The sequence below is a fragment of the Seriola lalandi genome, unplaced genomic scaffold (assembly GCF_002814215.2).
Source record: "Seriola lalandi dorsalis isolate HSWRI2012SDOR001 ecotype SW California unplaced genomic scaffold, Sedor1 jcf7180002051108, whole genome shotgun sequence".
Classification (NCBI taxonomy): Eukaryota; Metazoa; Chordata; class Actinopteri; order Carangiformes; family Carangidae; genus Seriola; species Seriola lalandi.
This window is the reverse complement of record NW_019521661.1, coordinates 510,046-537,556: the sequence shown is the minus strand read 5'-3', so window position 1 is coordinate 537,556 and position 27,511 is coordinate 510,046. Positions and strand designations below refer to the sequence as shown.

The window sequence follows — 27,511 nt, the reverse complement described above, 5'->3', positions numbered from 1 at the left end:
TCCGCTCCTCGCCAGGGCACATTTTCCTAAGCATACCTCTGGCTTCATGTCAGCCTGTTGACGGAGCTAAATTGATGTGATTTGATGGTGCAGCAGCGCCCACACTGTCCCAGACAAACACAACGCTGATCCCTGCCAGCTTCTCTCTTAACACGCACACCGAAAAAACACACACTCACAGTCATATGCATTCAGATAGAAATTGAAAAATAAACAACCCCGGCGCTTCAGGAACAAGCACTAAAGATTAAACTTTGGGGCGGCAAATATGATGATGTCTTTATCTTCCTCCTCATCATCACCTACTGCTGAACAACAAAGTGAAGATGGAACGTGCCCTCTTAAAAGGCACTGAGTGGATTTTAATAAGGAGTGGAGCGATTAGCAGTGTACACCGTGGTCTTCATTGGGATTAAGAGGCTTTGAATGGTTGAGGCCATTAAAATCTACACCAGCCCAGAAGTCCTGCAGCGCCTTATGAGTATATTTATCATTAGGATTAACAAACCCTGCCTGCGAACACTCTCACCCCAGGAGCTCAGCCACCTCTACCCTTGTACCATTATTGTGTGTGTGTATTGAGGCTGTTGATAAGAGCGATTCAGCAGCAGGGAAGGTAAAACTCTGGTCGCAGTCTGCCGACCGTCCCCAGTGAATTGTTCTCAGAACGGCAACATCTGCATCCAGCAGCTCATCTATGTGCAGTGTTATAAGCTGTGTCCTGTTTCCACAGGCAGATAGTACATTGTCATCTAATTCCTAAACCACAAACCCTGTGTATGACGTGATCAAAGAAGAGATCCAGAAGTCATTGTACTGCTTGTGGAGGAGGACAATCTCCCTTGAGGACGTGTGTGTGTACTTTTCAATCTAGAGAGATTTCAGGGATTTCACTATCAGCGTGTTGAGTCATCCTACCCTAACCTGATTCCTCTCTCTCCCACCCCTCAGATCTTCCACATGACCTATGACCTGGCCAGCGCCATGGTGAGGATAGTCAACCTGATTGGCATGATGCTGCTGCTGTGTCACTGGGATGGCTGCTTGCAGTTCCTGGTGCCCATGCTGCAGGACTTCCCCGCCGACTGCTGGGTGTCCAAAAATAAGATGGTGGTAAGTGCTGCTCCTGCGCCGTGTCCTCCTGCCTGTTCAGATCAGATTATACCCTGTCTTATCTCAACCGTCAACTTCAGTAATTACTGTACTAAAACCCTTTAGCATCCTAGGAAAGGATTGCCTTGCATATCTGTCATTTTAAACCATAAATCAAATATATTTATCTGCTACATTTGCCCACTTTTATTCAATTTGCTGGTTGTTTTTATTTATTTGGAGCTCTTGACATCTGTACCTGCTGTGAAAGGAGAGAGACAGTGAGGCTATGCATGGAACATTGATTTCCTGAATAGGACAGACGGCCCTTATCCAATATTGGCTGCATATTGACAGTTTCCAGTGAGCACTCATGCTGTGCTTTAATTTCGCTGCATTGTTAACAGCTGCCGGAGTAGAGCCTCTGTTAAAGCCTGACTCATAATAGAGTTCTCTTTTATTTGCTTACGGAAGCGGACTGTGTCACACCTGATGTGTGACTGTGAATCACCCGCAGCTGACGGCCTCATGTTAACTTAATGTGTCACAAAGAGTATAGCTCCGCAGGAATCAGACTTATTGTCAGGTTTAGTGGGCCCCACCACTAAACCTCAATAGGGACTGATCTAACATCAGTGAATGCTCCTCTAATCAGCATACCAGTAAATCAACATATATTAAACCCTTGAGCAATGGTTCCCTAACTGATGGCTTGTCAATATACATGGCAATGGAGGTGTCAATAGGGCAGTGTTTGGACTTTTGTGGGGTCGGCAGTGAAACATTGAAAGATGTCGACATGGTGCAATAAAAGCTTCCTAGATTTAATAGATTTATAGGCGCCCAAACATGCATTCACAAACACCCACACAATAGACAAACACATTTTTTCTCCTCTGCTCTCGCTCCTTTTTTTCTTTTCCTCTTTATACTCCTTTTTCCCCCTGCTGACTACCACACAGTCTTGCTATATAAGTCTTGTCTAATCACTATTAGTACTGTTGTTACATAACAAAATCATTTCCTCCTCTTCCTGTCCTGTCTGATTAATGTAGTTTTAGCTGTGTGTGTATATATACTGTATGTGTTTATTTTTATATATATGTGTGTGTGTGTGTGTGTGTGTGTGTGTGTGTGTGTGTGTGTGCATGTGCATACTGTATATTTTTATTATGTGTGTGTTTGTGTGTATGTTTGTATACATCTGTGTGTTTTGTGTGTGTGTTTGTGTGTGTGTGTGTGTGTTTGTGTGTGTGTGTGTGTGTGTGTGCATCCGTTTGTGTATGTGTATGTATTTTCTTTCTTTCATATTCTTGCATCATCTCAGTTCATCCTAGTCTCTGTTCAATTCAATGTAATGTCTGTCCGACTGTAGTATTCTATGTATTTATGTGTGTGATGTCATGTAACATCTGTCTGTGTTAAATCACTTGTCATGTGTTTGTGTTGCTTCACCAATAAAAATGAAGAACAAAAATAGATTTATTGGCAAAGTTTTGATCAAGCAGGTTTCCCTGTGTGATCGCAGTTTCTCGCTGTTGAAAAATACACATTGTTTTAATTAGAATGTAATACTTACACTAGTGACTAAATTAACTTTCTTGAAGTGAATTAATATTCAAGTCACAGGCAGAATGCTGAATTTATTAACAGAAAGATGAGGAGGCCAGAATAAACATATTCTTAAACTGTGACAACAAAACAACACAGGTAGAGAAGCCAACTTTGAGTTCACATAAACCAGCTTCTAGTCAGCTGTATGCTCAGCTCTGCGTTGCAGAACAGATGTCACGTGAGTAGTTACATCGCTCAAGGTATGATGTATTTGGTTCATCATGCCTCACTGCCTCTCTGACATGCTCACATGTTTCACAGAATCTGCTTCTCTTACATTTAATCATAAGAAAAGACAGATGTGTGCAAACCACTGTCCCTTGAGATGTTTCACACTTTAGCTAATTTTAGCTTCTTTTCCATACCTGTCTGTGCAGAGATATACATGCACACACAGGTAAGTTGGTCCTGCTCAGGGACAGGGATCAAAAGAGCAACTACGACACAACCTTTACCTTCCAGTCTGGACTGATGAAATATATATTAAGACCTCTATGTTGCATATGGTTACATTCAAACATTTTCCTCTTCCAAATTTTATGTTTCTTTTCCCTTTGGCGCCATGAAAGATGCATTTTACTACTAGTTCAATATGCATACAGCCAAGTTGTAAGGGGATTATCTTAAGTTACATAAGGCAGAGCTGTCAGACAACATAATGTAAACTGTGGCTCATCATTAAGGTACAGTACCGTATGCATGGATTAGGATTGGATTTGATGTCTTTTTTGCACCAGTAAAAATAAAGGATATGATTGCTCTTCTAATCTCTTTGCTTGATTCTGGAAAAACATATTTGAACCACATGTACATGAAGAAATAACACTGTATTATACATAAAGCCACGACCAAGAAAAACAGATTTAAATAGTCCCTCAGAGCAATATGAGGCATTTGCTATGTTGTGCTTTTTACATGAAAAAAAAAAAAAAAGAAATCTCTTGTATGTTCCAATTTTCAGAGAAATGTTGCCTCTACTTTTTCTTAATAACAAGCTCTACTTTTACCTTTACTTCTACAATTAAAACCTAAAAATCCAGTCTTCTATTATTTTTTTTTTAAATGTTCAAATACCTCCATCTCAGCAACTCTGGCGTGTGGGCTCACATGCCAAATGCCTTCTCACAAGATGATTTCATGCAGTTCTGACTAGCTTATATTTAGGCATTTTCTACTTGTCATGTTGTTACAGCTCAGAGTCATGTTTCCAGAACTTGCACTGGATGTTTCCTGAGACTGCAGCTCCCGAAAAGCAGCCCTCTGCATGTAGGGGTGCAGAAGGGCCCTCAGATGTTGAGGAGGAACACTCCTAATGTACTTTAGTTTAAAATCCCGTGTGATGGATGTTGCCTTTCATTAACATCAAAATAGAGTTTGTTTTGTTTTGCACGGTAAACACTGTCTAATTAATTGCATTACATAGAAGAACGGTTCTCAATGTGACAGAATAACAAATATATCTTTCTGAATTAATTCGAGCCTCAGGGGCAGGCACCTCTCTGATGGAAAGCTCCTCATGTTTTGCTCACATTACCTGGTAGACAAAGAGGTTGTTAGTATTGATAGACTCACAGTCACACTTGGCCTGACCCTGATTAGGAGACATTTTTTGTCTTCTTTTACAGTAGCTGTCCTGTTATCTCGCCGGGTCATCGCTCCTTACCTTTTAAGGAGGGCACTAATAAAATTGCTATCTCTCTCTTGGCTTTTTCCGCTGTGGAAATGAGTTTGAAAGCAATTTGGACATGTCACCCCCAGGAGAGAGTTGATATTGATTTGCCATGAACTACCATCGGGATCTAAAGGAAAAAAAAGGGGCAATTTATCTACAAATGAGAAAACTCACACAGAAATCACATTTTTCTAAATAGCTGACCTACTTTCCGTCATGCAAGCCTCTAGTGTCTCATGCTCCATCCTCCCATTCTCAGGGCTCTGTTTTAGGCTCCTGCCCAAATGTCTGCTTTGCTCCAAATATTTGCATATTGAGAAGTATGTTATACCCCGCCAGCTGCTCCGTATTGAACTAAGACGGTTGGAAATGGGCACCTGCCATTCGTTTTGTCTTAAGTAGTTGGATGTGTGCATGTTTGTGAGTGAGCTGTCAGAGTGCTCATTGACCTTTAATGTGCCATCAACACCCTTATGAGAGGGAGAGTGTGAGATGGAGAGATAAAGTGTTCAGATGTACTCACCCTGACTAACCCCGTCTCTTCTGTTTCATCCAGAATGACACATGGGGACAGCAGTACTCCTACGCACTTTTCAAAGCTATGAGCCACATGCTGTGTATTGGCTATGGCATGTACCCCCCGGTGGGCATGACAGACGTGTGGCTGACCATCCTCAGCATGATTGTGGGCGCTACCTGCTACGCCATGTTTGTGGGCCACGCCACCGCGCTAATCCAATCTCTAGACTCATCTCGACGGCAGTACCAGGAGAAGGTGAGTGAAGACGACGTGTTGCTGATGGCTGTATTGTGTCTGGATTTATTTTTAAGAGAGGACAGCGGTGGTAGGTGGGTAGGGTGCTTGCTCGTCCTCAGTTTAAAGCTCGGTTTTGTTTTGTAGTTTAATGTGGCAGTTAACCCCCAAAATTGAATTTCTGTGATGTTTTTACGGACACTGAACACACTCTGACTTGTAGGTATTGCAGCTCCTTCATCACTCTTCCAAAAAGGGAAAACAATCACCATCAATCCTCTAACAAAAGACAGCTGTGCCTCCCTGATAACCCCTGTAATGTAATTATTGTAAAAAACTTATTGATAGTGCTACATTATTTTATTAATTAGATGAATAATTAATGTTATTTTTTGTCTTACTTTGAATTCCAAAACTTTATGTTACAGCTCTATGCTATACACCTCTATATCTTACATCTATATTTGCTTAAATATTGTTAAATTGGCACCAATAAAATGATGATATATTAGCTATTAGCATTTCCTGTCACTGGGTTACTTTGATACTGCTATGCTTTGACGGCTGAAGTCGCAGTGATTGGCTGAGTAGCATCACGTGACCAGTGCCGTAAACACTACAAGAGCAGCGCAGGTTAAAATAGAAGCGCCGTTTAATTCTCAATAATTTAAAGGTTATATGTATGGGTCCAGATAAGATGGCGTCTGGGTCCAGACAGCAATCCACCTATTAGTGACCTCCGTTCAAGGTAGAAGATGTTCTTTTGTACTGAGGAAACTAAATCCAGGAAATTGTCAATTTTTTTTCGGCAAGTAGAGGACGTTTGACTGACATAACATTGTCCCTTGAAAGCCATGTATCTCCAAAATATCAACTTTTTCATGGGCTAAGAAAAAAAGCATTGTTTCCAGGTTTGTTTGTATGACAAAGAGCACAGAAAGTACTGTTACTAAAAATGAGGGCATAGTGTGCTAGGTGTCCACATCTTTTTATCTTTGCCTGGATGGGCATTTGCCGTGGAATCACATGCACACAGACAGGAACTCCAGCATCCCCATTTCAGGGAAAGGAAAGCCCTGTCAGCTGGCCGTGAAGGCCGAGACGTGTTCCACAGAGCCATGCCCTCAGTGGGCCCAGCGTGGGCGATAATGAGCTGAGCGGCCAAGGCTGCCACACTGCCCACCATCTGTAGCGAGGAGGAGACAGGAGAGGATGACCTCCAGGGAATGGAGGCAGAAGCTCGTGAGACCCCACCCGAATGAAAGAGGGAGAGTGGGAGTTAAGAGGCCAGAGGAAAAGAACCAGGCAGACAAGCAGAGGGAGCAGATTAGCTGACGTAATAGCTGCGTGTTATTCATCTTCAAAAGGAGAAAAAGGCCACTGGATAAATTAACACCTGACAAATCTAGGGGTGACACCAACAAATTAACAACAGCAAAGATGAAAAATCCAAAAAGTAAAACATGTAAGTTGGTACATGACTAATGCGACTGATCTGAGTAGCTGTTTAATGAAACACGAGTGAACCAACTCCAGGCTCAACACTGTCCATTTGTCTGCCGGTCTGCTTTAGAGATGCCTTGCTGCCAAGTAGACTGAACAGCTGGCCTGTCTCAGCACCAGTCAGCATGTGCTACCAAAGCCATTTGCTGCCGTTTCTGGGATCACCCCCTCAGGCGCCTTAAGAATCCCCCAGCCAGCTAAAAAGGCTCCCCTGTGCTCCCACAGCTTCCCATGGTGCCTGCCTGCAGAAAGGTTATTAGTGGAGACTGCAATTAATTTTTAAGAGTGCGGATTCTCTCATTTATCTTTCCACATGCCTCAGTGATAAGAAACGCTCTGGGCGCACTGTAGCTGCATGCTCATCTGGCTGTGGGAGCCAGATAGTAGTCATTTCTACTACACTGTACTACACCCACTCCTCCGTTCTCTTTTATCAGGGTTAGTTCCTTCAAAGGAATAAACCTTTTTGTCATTGGCCTCTGCATCAGTCATGTGACAATGGGTTTGGCTTCCTGGAGATTTCACTCTGCTTTTCCGTGCTAGACTAATACCATAATCCACACTCTCAAGAAGTGGACAATCCATCGGTCAGTCTCTGGAGTTTTGAGGAGACAGGTGGCTGTTCTCCGAGAGCCATGACAGAGACAGCTGTTCCTGTCCGCAGGGAACCAGCCTGGACAAAAACCTACTAACAGAGACACCACCAGCACAGCAGCCAGTATCCAACCTGCCACCATACACCAAGTTATCATATACACCTGTCTGTTAGGATGAGTGATATTATGCTATAGAGTATGGTGTGGTGGTTCCATGTAACATATTAACACATCACATCTGTTTAAGCAACCAGGTGAAGATGAAATTATTAATAAACCATGCACAATATGAGGATGGCAATATGAAAGAAATAAGGTAAATATAAAATACCTGATGATTCCAAACAGTGATGCTAAACCGCAGCAGCATATAGCAGATATATATAATATTTTATTCTTAAGTCCAGAGAAGTATATCACTCGTATTGTGTGTGCTCAGAAAAGGTAATGGTGCATTAAGGCACTAATGGAAAAAAAAAAACCATTAAAAATGGAATAAGCACTAAGTCTGCAGCTTTGGTATATCAAAAAGAAACACTTAATTTCTTTTTGTAATCATAGGTAACCTCTCTCTTTACATATTTGCATATTATATGGTGGATAAATAATAGTACATGCATTGATGTTGAGTTCATTGAACTCACAAACTCAGTCTCAGGGTGGGTGCTCAAAGTACAAGGCCATTGAAAAGCTTTCATTCTCATGAAAAGTAGTGTATATTTGTAACTGTATGAAACAGGATCACATACAGTGGCTGTTTGTTGTTTTTACTGTGTCATGAAAAATAAGAGAAAGAGAGGGGGTGGGGGATGTAACAGAATTCATGGAAAGCTCATGCATTTTTTAGATACAAATAAACTAAATATATGTAGCCTAAACAACCATGTTTGAAAATAATAATAAGTAAAGTAATATTAGATATTTATTAGATAACATAGAACATTCAAATAGAATAAATTATACAGTAAACAGACATTTTTATGTAATTAAAAATTGTTTGTTTTCATTTTGTTTTGTATTGCCATTTTATTTATTTTTATAGAAGAGACATAATATTATCCTTATTGAAGGCCCAATTTCAAATTTGTGAATATCATATTATATTATAAATAGGAGGTATATTACTATACACATACACACAGTCCAATATATCTAATTTTTTTGTGTGTCTGAAATGACCAGAATTCGAACTAAAGGCTTATTTTACGAGAGTGCTTACAAAGATTAGTTGTATTAACGCATATTCAACAGTTTCTGTCAACATAGATTTTTTTGATTTCTTGAAATGTGGATCACAAAATGTGCCGCTTTTGATAGAAAAAACCTTTCTATCTAGTGATCTCCAAGATGTTTGACGGTGGCTTTGTCTTTCAGCGCTCATAAACGTGTTTACTCACAGCTCCGTCACAGTTTTTCACTCACTGCTTTGGTTGGTTTCTAAAAAGCATCACAGTGTTCAGAGACGCTCTTTTAATACTTAATTTGGCAAATCTGACTCAACACATGCATAGCTGATGTTGCAGTTTACAGACCATGAAACATGAGGAATTAGACATTTTTGACTCATTAGTAAAAGCTGTAAATGCCATCACTCTTTTTTTCTGTTGCCTGTTGGCAAGCTGAAATGGAGCTCTGCAGTTTGCAGTTTGGAGTTTTTGTGCTCAGAAGCCAAATATGCCCATGTTGATATTCCAAAGATACTGTCAGCAAGACTACAAAACTGCATCATTTGCATACACCAGCAGTCTGTGAAGAAGCATGGATTGTGCTTTACTTATCTGTGTGGCTCCATAAATCACTGATGTGTTCTGACAATCTTCCTTATTATACAATCATTTTAGAATTAAAATGTGGATGGGAGTATAAATGAAAATTAACATTAGCTAGCATGGAGTTTTTGTACGATATGTATTACAGTTGTGTTATATATGCCATTAAACCTGAGGCAAACTCCCAAATGCACGTTAACACAAATTCCCACCCACTGCTCACAGTGTGACAGAGACTTCAACCACTATATAGTTTGATAAAAAAAAGTTAAAAGAAAAAAAAAAACTAGAACATTGTTGTGTCAAGTAGCACCAATGCCCCATTTAACTGCCTCGTGCTGGTTTTGATGTGACACAGGAACATTCAACCACTGTAAATGAGCTATAGAAAAGAGAATGTGCGACCCTCATACACATCGCTGAGGGGCCAACATGAGAGGCCATCTGTCCAAGTGATGTCCAGGTAACAGTTAAATTTAGATGTGAAACAAATCAGTGAAACCCCTCTATGGGACTGTGATGAAGAAAACTATGAAGGAATCTCAGAAGTGTACAGACGGGAAAGAGGAAAGAAGTAAAAAAAAAAGAAAAAAAAAGCTGCTCTCAAAGATGGTGAAATTATCATCAGAAAGCCCGGGTATAATCTTTTCTGAATAGAATTCTATTACAATATGGCTCCATGTGATAAATGCCTGGGCTGTCGGAAGCTAGCAAGTAGACTTAAATGAGCTCTTAAACAGGAATCAGGCAGCCCTGTTAACTGCACCCAGCAATCACACCAAATACGAGGGGTTAAAGTGTGGCCCCACTGAGATGAAAAATAGCTTTATTAGATTTATTTTCTATCCGCTAAAAATGAATACTTGTTGCCAGTCTTTTGCTGTGGCATGTGGATGCAAAATAATAAAGCATGTGCATTTTCTACCTACTGGCAACTCAATTTGTTGCAGGTGTATCTGACTGCATAGATTAGGTTGGGTCCATATCAGATCTGAAACGAGAAACGGATTGGAGCTGGAGCTTTGCCTCATTGCTACCTGTTCTACTCCATGCTTCCGTGTGCTAGAGTGTGCTCTAGTCAAGAGATTGTAGCTATATTTCAAGAGTAGTTTAACACCAATCTGACAAACAGTGTGTTGCTGCCCTCTCTGGTTGAACGTTTTAAGCCTGTTTTACCTCTGACCACACTTAGCATCACTGATGGGTGTGATTGGGTTAGAAATGAACACCTGTAACTGTACCTGGCAGTGATGCCACGGGGTCCTGAAGTACACCCGTGCATCACTGCACCAAGGAAAGAAGTGAAACCACTAGAGGTCCGCAAGAAAGGAATATTTAGGAGGTGTTGAGTTATTCTTTAGGTGCTGATGCGCACTGTGTTATCTTTATTTGAGCTCTGTATTCTCTGCTAGTTGAGTGAAGTTTAATTGCACCAGCTAGTCCTCTGACATGGACTTGTTTTTATGAAAGTCAATGAGCTTCAATTCATAAAAAAGCATTGAAACGTCACATTACATCATGAAAAATAAGAGGACAGAAAAAGGAAAATGCAACAGAATTCATGGAATGAATATTAAGTGCTTAATTTAAGTAACCTAGACAGAAACATTGGTTCACTTCATGCAATATCTAATATATTAAATATTTGTTAGATACTGATTCATTTGTATATCACGTTTGTTCTACTCTATAAACTGGAAAAATTGTGAAAATGTCCCCAGATCAAAAGATGAACTGTTCACATTGCTTGTTTTTTTCAAATAACAGTCCACAACCCAAATATATTCAATTTACAATGACAGTAAACAGCAAAATTCCTCCATTTGAAAATCTGAAGCCATTTGTTGTTTGGCATTTGTTGCTATATAAATGACTTAAATAATTAACCATACATCCAATTAACTTCATAGTTATTCAAATTGTTTAAGCATTCAGTATCTATTTGAAAAATTTGATGGAAGACCTGATGCATGGCTTGAGCAGATTCAACAGTGATTAGCTTTTTTTTTTTCTTTACATTTACATCAGTAATTTTTTGTAACACCTTTAATTTGATGAGTTGTAACTGTCTCTACAGGAGCAGAATCTTACTCCTGTAAAATTACACTGTAGTACAGAATAGTACAGTACTGTAAGATTTAGTTAGTTACTGTATTATCGACTCCTGTAGTATTATAATACAGCAGTAATAGTATATTCACTAATCTCTTTGAGTCATTCATCTCCACACTGAACCCCTGTATTACCCAGCGAGCAGCTCTGCTACACGACCATCTGAAAGACTGTGAGCTGGAATGGGTTAAGCATCCGTCAAATTCCCCCAAGGATCCCCCCTCTTGTCTCAGGCATGTTAAGAACCATTATCACACGAAGAGAATTACAGCTCTCCAGATTGGGGGCACAAGATGGCTGCACATGTGACTGTGCATACAGGGTATGCCTGCCACTCCAGCTCTCTGTAAGCCACCACTTATCTGTTACTATGGCCCTCTACTGTGGAAATTTATACAGTCCACAGAGATGGGGATGGGGAGACCAAACAAAAGAGATAATCTCATTCATTTGTAGGTCACTTGTGATCCATGTTGTCTTACTTTATAGAAACTCACTGATCCTTTTCAGCATTTCTCCACTCAGGTTTTTACCAGTATGCTGTTAATATTATTCAGAGTGGGATAACTAAGTGATGGTCTGTTGTTGTTAGTAGTCAGTGATGAAATCAGAGATGCCCAAAGGGGACCTGTATATGAGTAGCATGTTGTGGCATGCCAGTCCCTAATGGCTAGAGAAGGAAATGGCAATGGGGTTCTGCAGCCCCTCCCCTTTAAATCTCTAATTAACACTTGTCAATTAAACATGGCTCTTTGGGGAATAGTTAATAAGAGGCCCAAAGCTGATTATTTGAGGGTGAAGAGGCTCTAGAGATCTTTTGTTCCCCCACTTCAATCCTCCAATCAAGACCTTTGGAAATACAGTAAATATTCATCAGAGGGATAAATATGTTTACACTTGATAGAGTTGTCCCTTCCTCTCTACGAGGGTTGGAAATTCATTAATGCTGTCAGGGAAGTAGCAAAAACATGCAGCTTTAGTGTTTTCCTTATTTAGGCTGAATATTTATTTGGTCATCTCTGTGATTGATTTTAAAAGCCTTCAAAAAGCCCCATGATGTAAAAAATGTAGGTTTCATCCAACAATAGCAGCAACTTGGCAGTGCCTGGTGGAGGTTAAGTCATGATTTTCCCGTACAATGAACCCAAGGACACAGCTGTCAACAAGTTGAGGAGCTTAAGTCTGATTCTGCCTTACAGTAAGAGCTGTTCTCATTAGTTGGGACCTGACTGATGGCATTAATCTAAACCCTGTTACATTCCCCTTTCCTCCCCGCCTGCCACACAAGTTTTACTGCTGAGTCAAGGACTGTTGACATGCCCCAGAGGTACTCTATGAAATACCCGCTCTTTGAGTGCACAACCAAATCCAGATCAAAAGTGCAGCCAATGTCAATAAACTGTGTATTTAATGTCACAGCAAAATTTTATTCTCGCTGCATTTGCAAGTGTTCATGACAAGATTGTCATTCAAACAGATGTACAGCATTTTATTAGGTATGCAGTACCAACATGGTGTATGTAGAGAGCAAAGAAATGTCCTTGCTTGAGTAGGTTCATTAACCATTACTAAATGATTGATAGTTAATGCATACTAACTACCCTTAGCAGCTGAGGGTATAATGACTATAAACAAAATGTTGATTATTTTGGCGACCATTAAAGTGTTATTAAAATGTTAACATGCAAATGCAGAATGCATTTATGCCATACTGAATAATCTGTATCACCTGTAGGTTTTATGCAGTGAAAATATAAAAAAAGGGCCTACGTTCTATGAGGCTATACTTAGTTACAGCGGTGCTTTGAGCTGAACGTTCTGCTCACAATGGTGATGCTAATATGCTGATTGTTTGCACCTATATAAGATAACACATTTTCTAATTAGCATAAAAAAAACAAATTAGTAAATTGATAGGAATGTCATTAGTTTTGCAGGTATTTGGTCATAAAGAAATCAATCCAAAAGCTGAAAACTACTAATGTTACTAAAATGTCACCAGGCTTCTTCCTCTGGACACCATGGATGCCTGTATCAAATTTCATCGCAATCTATCCAATAGTAGTTGAGACATTTCGGTCTGGACCAAAGTTGTGGTCCAGCTGAACAACTTTGTCCTCTCTGGAGCAGCGAGCATGGCTAAAAGCCATGATGCAGTTTCACACAGCTAGGGCATGTAATTACAGTAGTATGACGTATCCATGGCTAGTGGAAGTATTATGAAACCACCTGTCTCACTGTAGCATAATAGTTACTACTTACTTATAACTACTACTTACTAGTACATAAAGGGAATACTGCTCTCGGGCATGAATTCAATGGAGTTATGGCCATTTTGCATAAGATCAAGCTGTCCTCCAACATACCCACACCAAAAATAAACAAAGCTGGTGGAGCATTCTCTATAAGATGATTTGCTAAGTCTTCTGTTGCCTATTTTTCACGCTAACATCATGCAAATGTTTAAGACTTCAGTTAGCTTTATTATATGACCCTAACCTTTGACCATACAATGCAAGGTTAGGGAGACGGAGACAGAGGAGTGGAGAAAAATACATATTTAGAAAGTATAATTAAGCAGCTGACATCTCTTTTGGGGAATGAATTATTCATGTTTTATTTGGTAGAAATTTGCATCTGCTTGGAGAGCTGCATGAGAGAGAGGGGGATGGGGGGGGCACAATAAAAGAGTAGAGGGGCAGAGAGGAAAAAAGAAGTACAAATGGGAAACAGACCAAAGAATGGACATGTTAAGGAAGATCACAACTGAGAAGAAAGGGAGAGGATTTATGAAATAAAATAGCTTGAAGATGCAGCCATATATAGCTCAGTGGGCAGTGTATGCTACTCCTGTAATATTGCCAAGCCTGGAAGTTAATAGGCTCACCTACATACAAAAAAAAATTCTATTGTAATGTACTTAGAAGATAATAAGTTAAGGTAAGGTACTTACAGTAGAGTAAAGAGAGGCAGGGTCCACCCTTGACAGGCTACCAGTCGCTACATGCTATGCTAGTGAGGACAGTTTGTACTAACCTATTCAGATAAACAACCTGATGGCACAGAGATGGAGAAGACAATCTAAACAGTTGTGTCATTTAAACACCAAAAAATGTTTGGAGATCGCAGCTTTCTTTGTGTTACTGCCTTTTATTCCACTAGAAAATTGGAATATCACAAAAATCCAATATTTTAAACATCACATCTAAATTCAGCATCAACAGCCAAACACTGCAGGGTCAAAACCAAGAGTTTGTCAAACTCTTTCATTTTGGAAAATACACTTGTTCACTTTCTTGCCAGGGTTAGATTAGAATGTCAATACCACTAATTTGACTGACTCATCACTCTAATATAGCAACACAGCTGATTATATTAGTTTAGCACAAAGACTCAGCTTGTCCGGCTCTGTCCAAAGGTAAGAAAAGCTGCCCTTGGCAAGGCACAGGAATTTCCTGGAGTCTTGTCGGCACCATGACGTTACCAGACTCCACTGATTGCCAGGCATGTGGAGTCTCTGTTCCCTGAGCTTTAGAGGTGCTGGTAGGTATGATTTGCTGCATTCGGACCAGGCTGGACACCTGTTTCCTCCTGTGCTAAACTAAGCTAACCAGCCGCTCAGCATTACCGTACGGATATAAAAATGAAGCTGATAGTTTCATCTAACAAATATATTCCCCAAAATGTTGAACTAAAGAAAGAAAGAGGAAAGAATCCAATTGCTTCTGTAAGATTTTGAACAGCCCCCCCTTGCAGCCTTACCCCCCGCACACCCCACCCCTCCCCCGGTTTTCAGAGAGCAGCGAGGGAGGCTGATGGTGGAATGACTACCTCCTGAATGCTGACTATGATTTGATTTAGCCAAGTAGAGCAGGAGAGCAGGGGATATTCCTGGTCCTAGTGTGATGGCGGCTATGCAGCAATAAGATAATTTCCTATGACAGAGGGTGTTATCAGCCCATCACAGTGTCAGGAGAGCACCGTCCCCCACATGGTCGTCATCTTTACATTCCTGTCAGCTCCTCCTCTGAGACTCAGCAGTGATTAGTAAATACGAAATGCCTTTGAGTGAGACACTGAGCTACTTTATGTAGTTCAGTTACTTAGTTACTTATCACAATGTAAGAGCAACAGGACATTATCTTGCGTCTGTTCATTTGACTAATGCCCTTTCATGCTGAGAGAATCAACTTGTAACATGCTGCAAAGCTGAGGATAAATGGACGTATTAAATGTTGACAGTATTATTTTTCTTTTTTTCATGAATGTAAAAAAGAAAAGAAAAAGGTTGGAAGACATTCTGAAGGAGATGATAATCCACGCCTTTGAAACAGGGCGCCATACTGTGCCATGTCTAATGCAGGAGACATAAAGACATTAGACAAGATGCAGAATGTGGGTTACACCTGTCATCTTCACCCTGGCATCACACAAAAACAAGCCATCTTCACTGCAATACCCAGCAGCCAATGGGATTGCAGCAGGAGATGTCTACGATCGTTTTCTAGAGCTGTCCGTCTCTCCTCCTTCTTCTATGTGGAAGGATTCTATTTCATCATCAGATCAGTAAATGCTCAATTTGATGCCAAAAGGATTGTAGGGATAAAGACTGAAACCCTTACCCCACTGGATATCTAAAAGCCTCTTTCCACGTCTTCTTCTTGCCTGTGCAAGTATTAAATTTTCCAGGTCACTTTACACACCATTGACACATATAATGTCAAATACTTCACTTGACATTGCTAAGACAGGAACTCATATTTTAAGTATATCATATGAGGATGGCCTTATGCGTTGCATTTCGTGTGTTTTTATATGCACACAAAACTGTATACCCTTGCACTTACAGTAGCATGTATACATTCCAGTGTTTGTGATTTGTCTTTGTGTAGCTAACAATGCATTAAAAAGGATGATTACCAGCAGGGGCATTTACAGTTGTTAGCTAACTGGTCACAAGGGGGGGGGGAGCTGTATCATCAATATGCACAGACTGACTCCAGACTGTTTTCTCTGTCTGTGAGGGCCTCGAAGGGCTTTGGTCAAACACAATCTAACTAAAACCCATCCAAATTTAGCAAAGAGGAGGCAAGAGAAAAAAAAAAAGAAAAGCGAGCATTGCAGGACCGATCATTGTAGAGGGTGAAAGCCGGGGCTGCATAAAGGAAGATTACAAACACAGCAGGGAGTGTGTTTGTGTGTGTCAATGGGTCAGTGCAGGGGAATGTTACCTGCAGAACCTTGACCAGACCTCATCCTAAGGTGGTTATAGTTTAGTCTGCATGCATGTTTTAGAGTAGAGGATTCCAACCCTGGTATGCATTTCTTTCCAGCTCCAGTCACATCCCCTGATTCTCAGCAAGCTTGACAGCTTTCCTGCTCGCACAAAAAAACTGTCTGACTTGCACAAGGCAGCTGTCCTTATTTACTGTGCTACATTTCCACAAGACTGGCCTTTTGATGATCATCTCCAAGATTAGCGGTGACTAGGGTAGTAAAGTCAGATAACAAAGAGGGAGACATCTAAGGTTAACGGTGTCTCTGAGTGGTAAGGCTGTTGGCGGTGTAGAAATGGTGATCAAAGAGCACCGCCGGCATTGCCCTATGAATGGTTAAATTTCTTCTTTTCTTCTTTCTCTGAGGGTCAAGGATTCTACCTGTTATTATTCCCGAGGTGCTCTCTGTGTGCTTTGATCTGCATTTCTGCTTCCGATACTGCAGAATCAGTGAAAGGCCATCTGACACACATTTATTACTTTTATTTTTAATTTTTAACAACATAAAGACCAGAGGACACAAACACACACAGTCTTCACTTTGATAAGTGTTTTGGTGAACATGGTGTTACAGGAGCCACAGGGCTTTGTTTGTCACTAATTGCAACACAGCACTCAGGTATATAAATAGGCATTATCAACAGGACTATTGTATGGATTTAGAGTTTCAGTAAAATTATGCAAATATTTTTGATATCATCTTAAGTGTAATTTCTATGTAACCATGACAGTGCATATTGTGTATTGAGGTCATTTCCTACGCTGTTATTCTTAGGTACACAAAAATATGATTTTCAAAGGTCCCATATTTTACATTTTTCCAATGGTTTTTTTTTTTTTTTTATATCAATAAGAACCAAAAACCATCTGAATTTAGTTTTACATCTCCTCTCTCAGGCTTCTTCCTGTAGAAACAACAGGTCGGTGAGCCAATCAGAAGAGAGGAGCCTCTCTTCTGATTGGTTGACTGTTTTCTGAGTGATCTAATAAGAATATAGCAGATTTTAGGTAAACACTCCTGCAAGGCTGGATGGTGGGTCCGGGTGGGCCGAGCTTTGGGCATGGCTGAGGGAGGTGACTGCTTTTTTGTGACATCACAAAGTTACAGAACTCCTGACGGCCTGATTAATGCTCAGTTTCTGAATACAGACTGTGTGCATTTCTCTGTGGACTGAACGATTATTACTTTTTCAGTATTAATATAGCACCTAGCTGCTAATAATCAAAAAATAATAATCACTTTATACAATATGGGACCTTTAAGTCAGTATTAATTATTATTTGGTTTAATTTATGATTTTCACACACAGAAATGTATAATTACACACACATACAAAAATACACGCATTCACACACAGACACACACACACACACCATCATTGTCTCTAGCAGCTTGTACTAACTTTTGATTTGAATTTGTAATCATGTCACACCTTTCCTCCAACTCTTTTCTCACTTGTCTTCATTGTACTGTAGCCTCCACATACAGGACACTACAGTATCATGCAACCACTCATTTGATTTATGTATGACAGTATTAGATATGCAGTATGTGGATGCAAATTATGCAATTGCCATTAATGAATATCAATATGGTGTCAGCTTTTCTATTTCCCTGGTGTAGAAATGCTTGTCATACCTGTAATCAGATTGTCCATTACAAATTACAACTCACTACATGTAGATAAAGTAAGACCAGCTCCTACCCACCTGAACTCTGACACAGACACATTTACGGTACTTTAAGAATTTTTCTGTGCCAATCCAGATTTGCCACAATTGTGGATCGTTTACAAGCTACCCGTGAATTGACAGCATGACTAAACACTTGCCACCTGCTTTCTGCCTTTTGAGAGAGACAGCGAGAGTGTAAGAGGCATGATCAAAGACAGGAAAAGTGGTGTCTTGTCGGGCCTAGCCTGCGATGGCTTGTATGTATCCGTCTCCATTTCCTCGTGTGTCTGACCTCAGTGCCAGCTGTTCCCTGTGGCTGTGTATCCGTGCTACAGACTGTGGCCTTTGAGTAACCTGATTGTTGTGTGTCTCTGTGTCCCTGCAGTACAAACAGGTGGAGCAGTACATGTCCTTCCACAAGCTGCCGGCAGATATGAGGCAGAGGATCCATGACTACTACGAGCACCGTTACCAGGGCAAGATGTTCGATGAGGAGAGCATCCTGGGAGAGCTGAACGAGCCTCTCAGAGAGGTGGGATGAGTGGTCTTGTGCACACGGGGCTGTGATGCATTCAAAAGTCTGTGTAAAGCTCGACATTCCCCTCAGTTCAGTTCACATTCCCTGACATTTTAACCTTACACAAGCACAAAGTGGGAGAAAAAGATATTTTATTCTTTTGAATCAAAATCCAAACAAGAGTAAAACAAAAACAAATGTCTGCACACCTGACATTTTGCCCATTGTTACTCTAATATAGCACTTATCTGAAACTGTGAGGGGTCAATACATTTTGTAAAGCTTCGACTGCTCTTACTTAACGGCTGTTTTCAATTCTTCTCTGCACGCTCAAACAGGAAATCATCAACTTCAACTGTCGGAAGCTGGTGGCGTCCATGCCTCTGTTTGCCAACGCCGACCCCAACTTTGTCACATCCATGCTCACCAAGCTGAGGTTCGAGGTGTTCCAGCCGGGGGATTACATCATCAGGGAGGGCACCATCGGCAAGAAAATGTACTTTATCCAACATGGGGTCGTCAGCGTACTAACCAAAGGCAATAAAGAGACCAAGCTTTCGGATGGCTCTTACTTTGGAGGTAAGACGAGCTAGTTCTGCTGCAGAAACACAAACTCAAAGGTCACAAACACACACACACTCACGTCCCTCTGTTCTGTGGAGCTGAAATCTGCCCTGTTTTAATATGAATAATGCTGTCCTTTAGCCCCTTAAGAGGTTGGCCTAGAATTTTGATTTGTTAGGCAACAGCATTTGGATAATGCTATTCTGGCTCTAATATTAGCTCGTCGTGAGCTTGAAGTAGTATGTTGTGCTGTGCTTGTCACCTCACTTAAAATTCTGCTTCATGGTTTATGCAGGACTTTTCCCTTAATTCACATCATGAGCTGTCTCTTAAATGTAGGGCGAACCCAAATTAAGGAAACAGCAATTGTTGTAGTGCAAGTTAAGAAATATGCATTGAAAGGTCAAAGGTGTCAGAAAGTTGTGGAATTACATTCTGTATTCATACAGTATTCATTCATGAGTGCTTAGTAGTTGAATCACTTTAACTCGCGTTATGTTCTTAATCAGGGTCAGATAATGTGTAGCCCTCTCATGGTCCTACAGAGCTTATGACACAGGTAGGAGACAATGCTGCCATACTGCACTCACCAAATACCAATTAATTTGCCCAGTGACAGCATATCATTTAGACTACACTGTAAAGTAATGAGAAATGGTGGCAAAGCATTTAACAGCACATGACCTGCCTGTAGAAGTTTAATTACGCCTTGCCTGCTCAAGTCCATCTCCATGCCCTCTCTCCTGGGGGGTTCCACAGAAATAATGAAAAGATGGCAGGCAATCTATCTCTACACATGCCAAAACTAATCAACATTTTATACAACATGGCCCCAGCTCTCTCTAGGGCCATGTTGTCCAAAATGTTTCCTCCCTTCTCAGCAAGGCAGAATTCAGATTCAGAGAGAGTTTGAGTGAGCTTATGGGCTTGTCTCTGGCGCATGAGTCCGGGTAATGGCACAGTTTATGCGACAGCTTGGACGTTCTGCCACTCAAAGATGCTGAACCGAGTGTGCTCTAGACGGCAATGTCATCTAAATGCATTAGAGTGAATGCATCCATATCTATATTTTTTTTAACATGAGTAGTATAAAATACACTGGTTCTGGAGAAGAAACTGGCTCGATCGCTTTAATCTTAAGCTATGGATCTGTAATTATTTTTTCCCGTTTGTGCATTATAAGCACAAGGCTTTTGACTCCATTATTCTGTGACTATTCCTAGCAGTGGCACTCCGCTGGGAGTGTAAGGGTGGGGGCTTGTGAGGTAAGCCTAGAGCCACTGGGGATTTGTTACCAAACACGAGTTAGTCATTCATGAAATTAATTGGTGCAGGATCAGCACAGGGAGTATGTGGCACATGTGGATCTCAGTGTGGCTGTCAGTATCAGCAAGCAGGAGGTCAAAAACAATGAGTATTTTTTATTATTATTTATTTTCATGTGCAAGAACGCTGAGATCTGCTCGATGTGGATTGCAATGTTTAGTCCTTGTATATGTGATTGGTGTGCTCTTGATTGTGTGAGCATGTGATTGAGGAGCAGAAGCCGTCCAGTGGTTGAAGAGCATTCTGTTTTGTCAAGCACACTCTGTCAGCGGGTCCCAGTTTACAGTACAGCAAATGGCGTGCGTATGTGCTCATCATCATCTCAGCAAACTCATGTACCACAACTCATTCATTCATAGACGACCTGAATTATTTACATAATTATATACTCAGCAGTCTGCTCCAGTTTGTTAGCTGTTGGATTAGCTCGAGCCAGAGAGCCTAAAGTCTAAAGTGGACACGACATGTCCTGGATGGGAGCATCGGCTGGGCACACAGCAATCCAGTGGAGAGGGGAAATGTAATGTGACTGCAGTACTAACGCCAAGGGACACATGGATCGCTGCCAAGCGCGCTTTCTGGACGCCGCTCTGGGCTCAGAAAGTAAACATGCACCCTCCACCCCCGCCTCTGCTCGCCTCTTTCTCTCCTTATAGTTCAGTGTTGAAACACTTATCGAAACAGCATCTCTGCTGACCCCTCAGTGCCCAGACTGAGCAGGTTATTGTGTTGTTATAGTTCATCCTTTGTTGCCTGCAGTAATTGATGTGTTGCCAGTGCAGACTGTGGATCTCTCCTGGTGGGAGTAGAGCTCAGTGACCTTGTGGTGGCCCTGTATGCCAGTCAGAGGTGCTTATCAAAAGCTGCCTTTGATTGCACGGCTAAGATGGTTCACTTTGACTCTGACTGAGTGGCTCGTAGCAGCTCTGTGAGTGGGGTGGGGGGAGAAAGTGTGACAGAGTCGGAGAACGGGAGAAGGAAAATGAGGAGAGTAAGTTGACTGCACAGTTTGAAATTTCTTGTGTCATCTTCTTGGCTTTACTCAGTGTCTGACTGGTTCTCTGTGAATGGTGCTCTCTAAGTCCGTTGTCCTGTGAAGGTCTGGGTTAGGGAACTAATACTCCTCCCGTCTCCCCTCTCTTTCACTTCTTTTGCCTTTTTCCCCCTGTCTGAGCTCAGACTGGCTGGTCTATCGAGCTGCCAAATGCCCACCCTGACTGAGTGAGTCTGTGAGAGAGGCTGGCAGCAGCTAAGGCCCAGGTAATCCTCCTGGTCTTTAACCCAGTTAACACCCCTGCACCTCGTATTCTGAAGCAGCATCACCTGAAGTTTGAGGCACTGCAGCAAATGACTGAGTGACAGGATGGGGGATATGATGATACATAGAATTGTCTTATGTAACATGACAGGTTGGTTAGGATGGGATGATAAATGATACAATGCTGTGTTTGATACAGTGTGCGATGTGATATGTTGTTTGGGGTGGGGGCAGTGTCATTCTTCTTGATATTAATTGGTCAGGTACTTGTAGTTCATTGGTTCATGCTTTCTGTTTACTAGTATTTATTTGATATTTTTTCATAAACACTCACAAGATTATCACTGAGTCTTTTCTTCATTGCAGAAGCTCAACTGTCCCACACCATACTCTCCTGTACATGACTCTAAAAACACATGTTTGGTCATAGCTCAAATTCTACTGCACCTTTGAGTGTCTCTCCTGCTAGCGCTTTCAGCCGGACACCAGACCTGAGAGTATCCGAGCGGCCAACAGAAACGAGTCGCTCTGCCCTGCCTCATACTGTCCTCTGTTTCCATCAGTCAGTTTTGTGGTTCAATCATTCTTATACAAGACTCTGTTTGTTATGTTTACAGCCTGCTACACTGTTGCCCCTGCATTGCTCTGTCTGCTGTGAGGTAGCAAAAAAAAAGGGAAGTTAGACTCAAAATGCAAGTTGAATCAGGTCGATTATTCTTCTCGACTAATGCATTTACTCATTGACGCAGATTGTCCGTTTGTTGAAAAAAAAAAAACAGCCCTATTTCCATTTTCTTGTTGAGATATTTCAGTCTGGATAAAGTGGTGGACTGATCGACAGCCTGACATTGCCAGTCTGTAGAGCCATGCTGCTAGCATCACTAAATATTATTCACAGAACAATAGAAATGTCTTTCGAAGTTAAGATTTAAACCAAAAATGATTTACATTTGTAAGTACTGTGTGAACAAACACCTCCAGGTCCTTGAATGTAGTTTTATTGTTTCCTTTTATCTCTCACCAACATAAACATCACCCATCAGAGACAATGAGATGTGATGGGACCCCAGCATCCGCCATGGTGCTGAGAAACACCAGATAACTGTGTGTGCATGCTAGCCAAACGGAAGGTGTTTGCGTAGCTATGCTAATGCTGTGAGGGAGTGAGCATGGCATGTCACGGGGAATCAGGCAGCCCACTGTGGATATTTCAAAGGTTAGAGAGTGTCCGTTCCGCGCGCTGGGGGCAGTGTCAGGGAGGGAGATGGGAGCTGACAGCAGGACTCAGGATCCAGGTGAGCTTTGCCAGACCAGGCTGCGGGACACAGATACTTCATCACAGACCAAGCAGCCCTGCTCATACTCATTAATTCACATCAGTACGCACAAGCAGGAAATAAGGCAGGTATAACCATACACACATGCAGTTATATGCAGATAGTTAAAACTTATTTTATAGCACTTTCAAATGCCAGCATTTGCACATGTACACATACAGTTCATGCATGTTGCACTGTATAGTGCTATCTACTGTTTATAGTCAGTACATGTAGATTATAATGTAGCGGTGATTGGAAAGTCATACACAGAGAAGAAGGCCCTGAGCAGATTTTACTGTTATTCCCTAAACTGGCCACATATACCCGAAGAACATGCACACACAATATGAACACATTCATTACTAATATTCATGACTGAGCAATTGTTCTAGTTTGTCCTCCATTTTCCACTGTGTTCATTGACTAAATGAAGTCCATAATAAGTTTAACCCTTTACTCCCTGATGCTCTGTCTGATGCATTTCTTGGGTATTAATGATTTTTAGACATGAAAATCTGTTTGCACCTCTGTGCTACAGCCTCTCTTGCACCAGTCTTACCTAGTAAAAGAGTTGTTTTTTATTGACTGTACTTTGCTCAGCCTCCTGCTCCCAGTGCAGATGTAGCAAAAAGAAAGTCAATAAAACCTCACAGAGAGCATAGTTTGTAACCCTTTATTTATCTGCACATGTAGACTCGTCATTACACAGTGACAATGGAGATTTATCATTTTCTCAGTCCTAAACAGTTGACCCATTTGATTATGTTTAGAAGTGAATATGATGCAGAAAAATCACATCAATTAAATTTGAGATACAAATTCTAAACCATATCTACTGCTCAGCTGCCTGTTTTAAATGGGTTCAGGGTTTCAATACATTTTCCTTCATATATACTACTAACACACAATGAATGTGTTTCTTTCACTTCCTTGTTTCACAGTATGAAAACACATATGTGCTCAGGCTGTCTATCGTTTTTTCTCCCTTTTGTGCTTGCCCTACTGCGCGCACGTTCACAGACACACACACACACACACACACACACGCACGCACACACACTGGCATAGCATGCAGTCGGCTCTCCACTTTGAGAGCATGGTGCAGGGGACTCGGGGCGAAGCATCTTGCCAGTAAGAGCCCAGGACACGTGGGCTGCATTGTCCAACAGAAGCCCAGTCATGTGTTTTCTCACCAAGGTCACAGCACATGACGTCTTATTCCTTCTTTCTCGGAGCAACATCCAATTTTGATGAATGTATTGTCACTTAAGTGTGAAAATGAAAAACACTATGGCTACCTTAAAGCAACATCTTCTAGTGCAGAGTTGAGTTTTTTTCTTCGGGAAACTGTGACGGTGTTGTGTCTACTTCACTAACACCATTTTGGGAACAGATATCGCTGCTGGGCTAGATAAACTCAAAGCAGAAGAGGACAGCAGGGGGACGGGATGGAAAGATTCATCAAGTATTACTTATGGGTTTATTCTCCGAATTGCATCTTTGTACCGATTTTGCTGTTAGAATGAATAATATTGAGTACAATGACATATTGAATTCTCAGCCAGATATTAGTTATCTTGTATCATGATGATATTATAACTTTGCTAATTTGAGCAAACAAAGCCCACAATTTTGGGCTGACTATGAATCATCTCTTTGTTAGTAAGGACCACACAGAAATGAATAATTGTAGAAGTGACAGTCAGTTTGAGGAGAAAACACACGCCCCTTATAGAATACAGGAAGCGCTACACCAACTAAGCCGGTTCTATGATTTCATGCAGGATTTGGGGAGCGCTGCGATGAGTCACAGGAAATGTGAGTACGCAGTGGGAGTAGAGCATTCATAAATAAATTGTATGTAACTCACAAACCACCCGCAAAAGCCGCCTCGAGTTGAACAGTGCACGACAGAAGTTCACTCAGCAGTATAGCATATTTTATGTTTTACAATTTGGAGTAAATAGTCCAATATTACACAAAGAAATATGGAATAAATGCATGGGGCTCTATATAACTGTAAGTAGAAAACAAATATGATGAGTTTAATACAAAAACTGATATAAAACTGAGAGAAATCTAAATCTGAAATGAATTGTTTGGTGGTAGATGAATAGCAGATGCGATTTATTTCTTCTGCTTTTATGTCAGATACAATTCAGTGAGTAGATGCAGTGAGTTTTGTCAGATCTCTTTCGGAAGCAGTCTATGGCACTCACCACTCAACAAATCATTTTAGGTTTTGAGTTTCATTTACTATTTCATTATGAGCCCTATTATATATATTTCCATCACATGTATTTTTCTATTTAAATTAAATCCACTTCTACCAAAAACAACCATCTCTTTATTTTGATGCCACATTTCACTGGCCTCCCAGTGTTAAAGTTCCAGATATTCAGGACAGTGTTGATCTTCAGAGAAGCTGCCTGTGTTTAACCTCTCAGTTCTCAGAGATGTCCACTAATCTCTTATTGTGTAGCTGGAGGTGGGTTGCACCAGATCCAAACCCTCCCGTGGATTTATTTATTTATTTATTTATTCTACACTTGTAGTTCAGATGGCACCGTTAAGTGTCTGGGCTTCACTTGCTTTCTGCAAAGACAGTTAGATGAGGCCAGAGGGCTCACTGCAGCTCACCGCCTCATCTTGGCAGTGTTGGCTTCATCCAGAAAGCCACGGGACAAGAGGATTTAATACAGAGCCGCGATGCTCCTCTCCAGAGGGGATTACTGGAGCAGTGCTGCGGGAAATGGACCCCCAGCACAGCTACAGCCAGGGCTGCCCCACCAGCACACACTTAGAGTACGCACTCACACATGTGCAAACACACACACACACACACACACACACACACACACACACACATACATACACACACACACACACACACACAGACACAGAAAGAAGAGCATGGTATTTTATCTTTCACATTCACACAGCTCTCTTGCTAACTTGGCCATTGTCCATTCACCCATGCTCTCGCTCTCTCTCTTACACACACACACACACACACACACACACACAAACACAAACAGTAACACACTACACATGATGTTGTTCTTATGCTTCATATACACTGCATATACCTCCCTCACTGTCCAGTCAAATCACACATTCTCCCTCTATCCGTTCCCTGATCTCAGTTTTCAAACCATTGCTCACAATCATAACCACTTCACACTCAGTGACCAGAAGAATGCACACTTTTTTGTAATCTAATGCAATCCTACGCAGTCGCCGTGCAGTGAATGCTACATACTGTACATGAACACTTTTTTGTGTGTGTTTGATGTTTAGTGGTGGCTTTTATTGGCTGTTATCATATTGAGAATTGTTTTGGCAGTGGGCAAAATCCCTACAAATATTAAACCAGGTGTCACAACGAGAGTGTCTTTATTGTGGGGCTATTGTTTGAGATCGCTTTGCATAGTACATGATTTATATTTTATATTTTATTTGTCCAGAGAGGATGGATTTAATTCATCCAGGTGGGAAGTAGCTGCAATTCCTGTCTTTATTAGTTGCTAGAAAAGTCACAACAATAATGAAAACTTGACATTGACAAACTGAATCAGCTGTAGTTTTACTCAAATCCCATAATGTGGACAGTTTTTGGTCTATGTGTGAGTGTAGCTGAGGCATTTTCATGGCCCAGTGGGTTTTTTCCCTTCCCATTGGTACTTTACCAGTGGGAACAGAGGTGCAGAAGGGTGGGGGATTTTGGAGTCAACATTGACAGTCTTTTGTACCATCTGCCAGCTCAGAGTAGGTGAACTATGCACTGCGGTACACGTGGTACTCCCCTTAAAAAACCTCTCCAAAATCCATCTTTTTATTCATGTTTTGCTTGCTGTTGTCACTTCCATAATACATACCTCAACCTGTACACATTAAATTGCACAGAAAAAAAAAGGTTTATTCTGTCTCAGGCAGAGTGAAGATTAAATATGTGGTGCTTACCAGCATCTGCCATGCTGTGAAGGCTTTCCCTTCTTCACTCCTTGTGCAGCTGCCTGATACGGCTGTCCTATACAGAAACTTTTCCATCTGCGGTTCCTATTGTAAGTGGTGTGCATTAAATCAAATTGCAATAAAGAAAACCAGATCCTCATAAATGTTGAGTTGGAATGTATCTGCAGACTTTGCAAATTCATGTGCAGTTTTTTGTTAATATATCAACAGGAGCACTGCTTTTAAGAGGATTGAGAAGAGCCGACATGATTGTTACCAGCCCCTGTCACACACGCAGCTTCATTGATGACATTTTTTTTTTTTTTACACACACCCACACACAGCTCACTGTCATCAAACACAACAGACTGGGCTACACATGTTTTTTGATTAAAGCGGACACTGCCTCATACAGTACAAGGAGGCCCTCGCTGTATGTGGGGCTGCAAGTTTGCAAAATATAAAAACAAGACCCACATGCACTAACATTTTATAGATGTGCAATATTCTA

General features: G+C 41.2%; 1 protein-coding gene across 1 annotated transcript in view; it reads left to right on the top strand.

The window, feature by feature from the left end:
- The window catches only part of LOC111649517 (uncharacterized), a 47,081-nt gene that overhangs the window by 12,988 nt on the left and 6,582 nt on the right, over positions 1-27,511 (top strand). The window contains exons 2-5 of the mRNA XM_023399270.2: positions 952-1,113; positions 4,935-5,153; positions 18,448-18,594; positions 18,918-19,158. Of these exons, the coding sequence (XP_023255038.2) occupies positions 952-1,113; positions 4,935-5,153; positions 18,448-18,594; positions 18,918-19,158 (769 nt within the window). The remainder of the gene's footprint in view (positions 1-951; positions 1,114-4,934; positions 5,154-18,447; positions 18,595-18,917; positions 19,159-27,511) is intronic.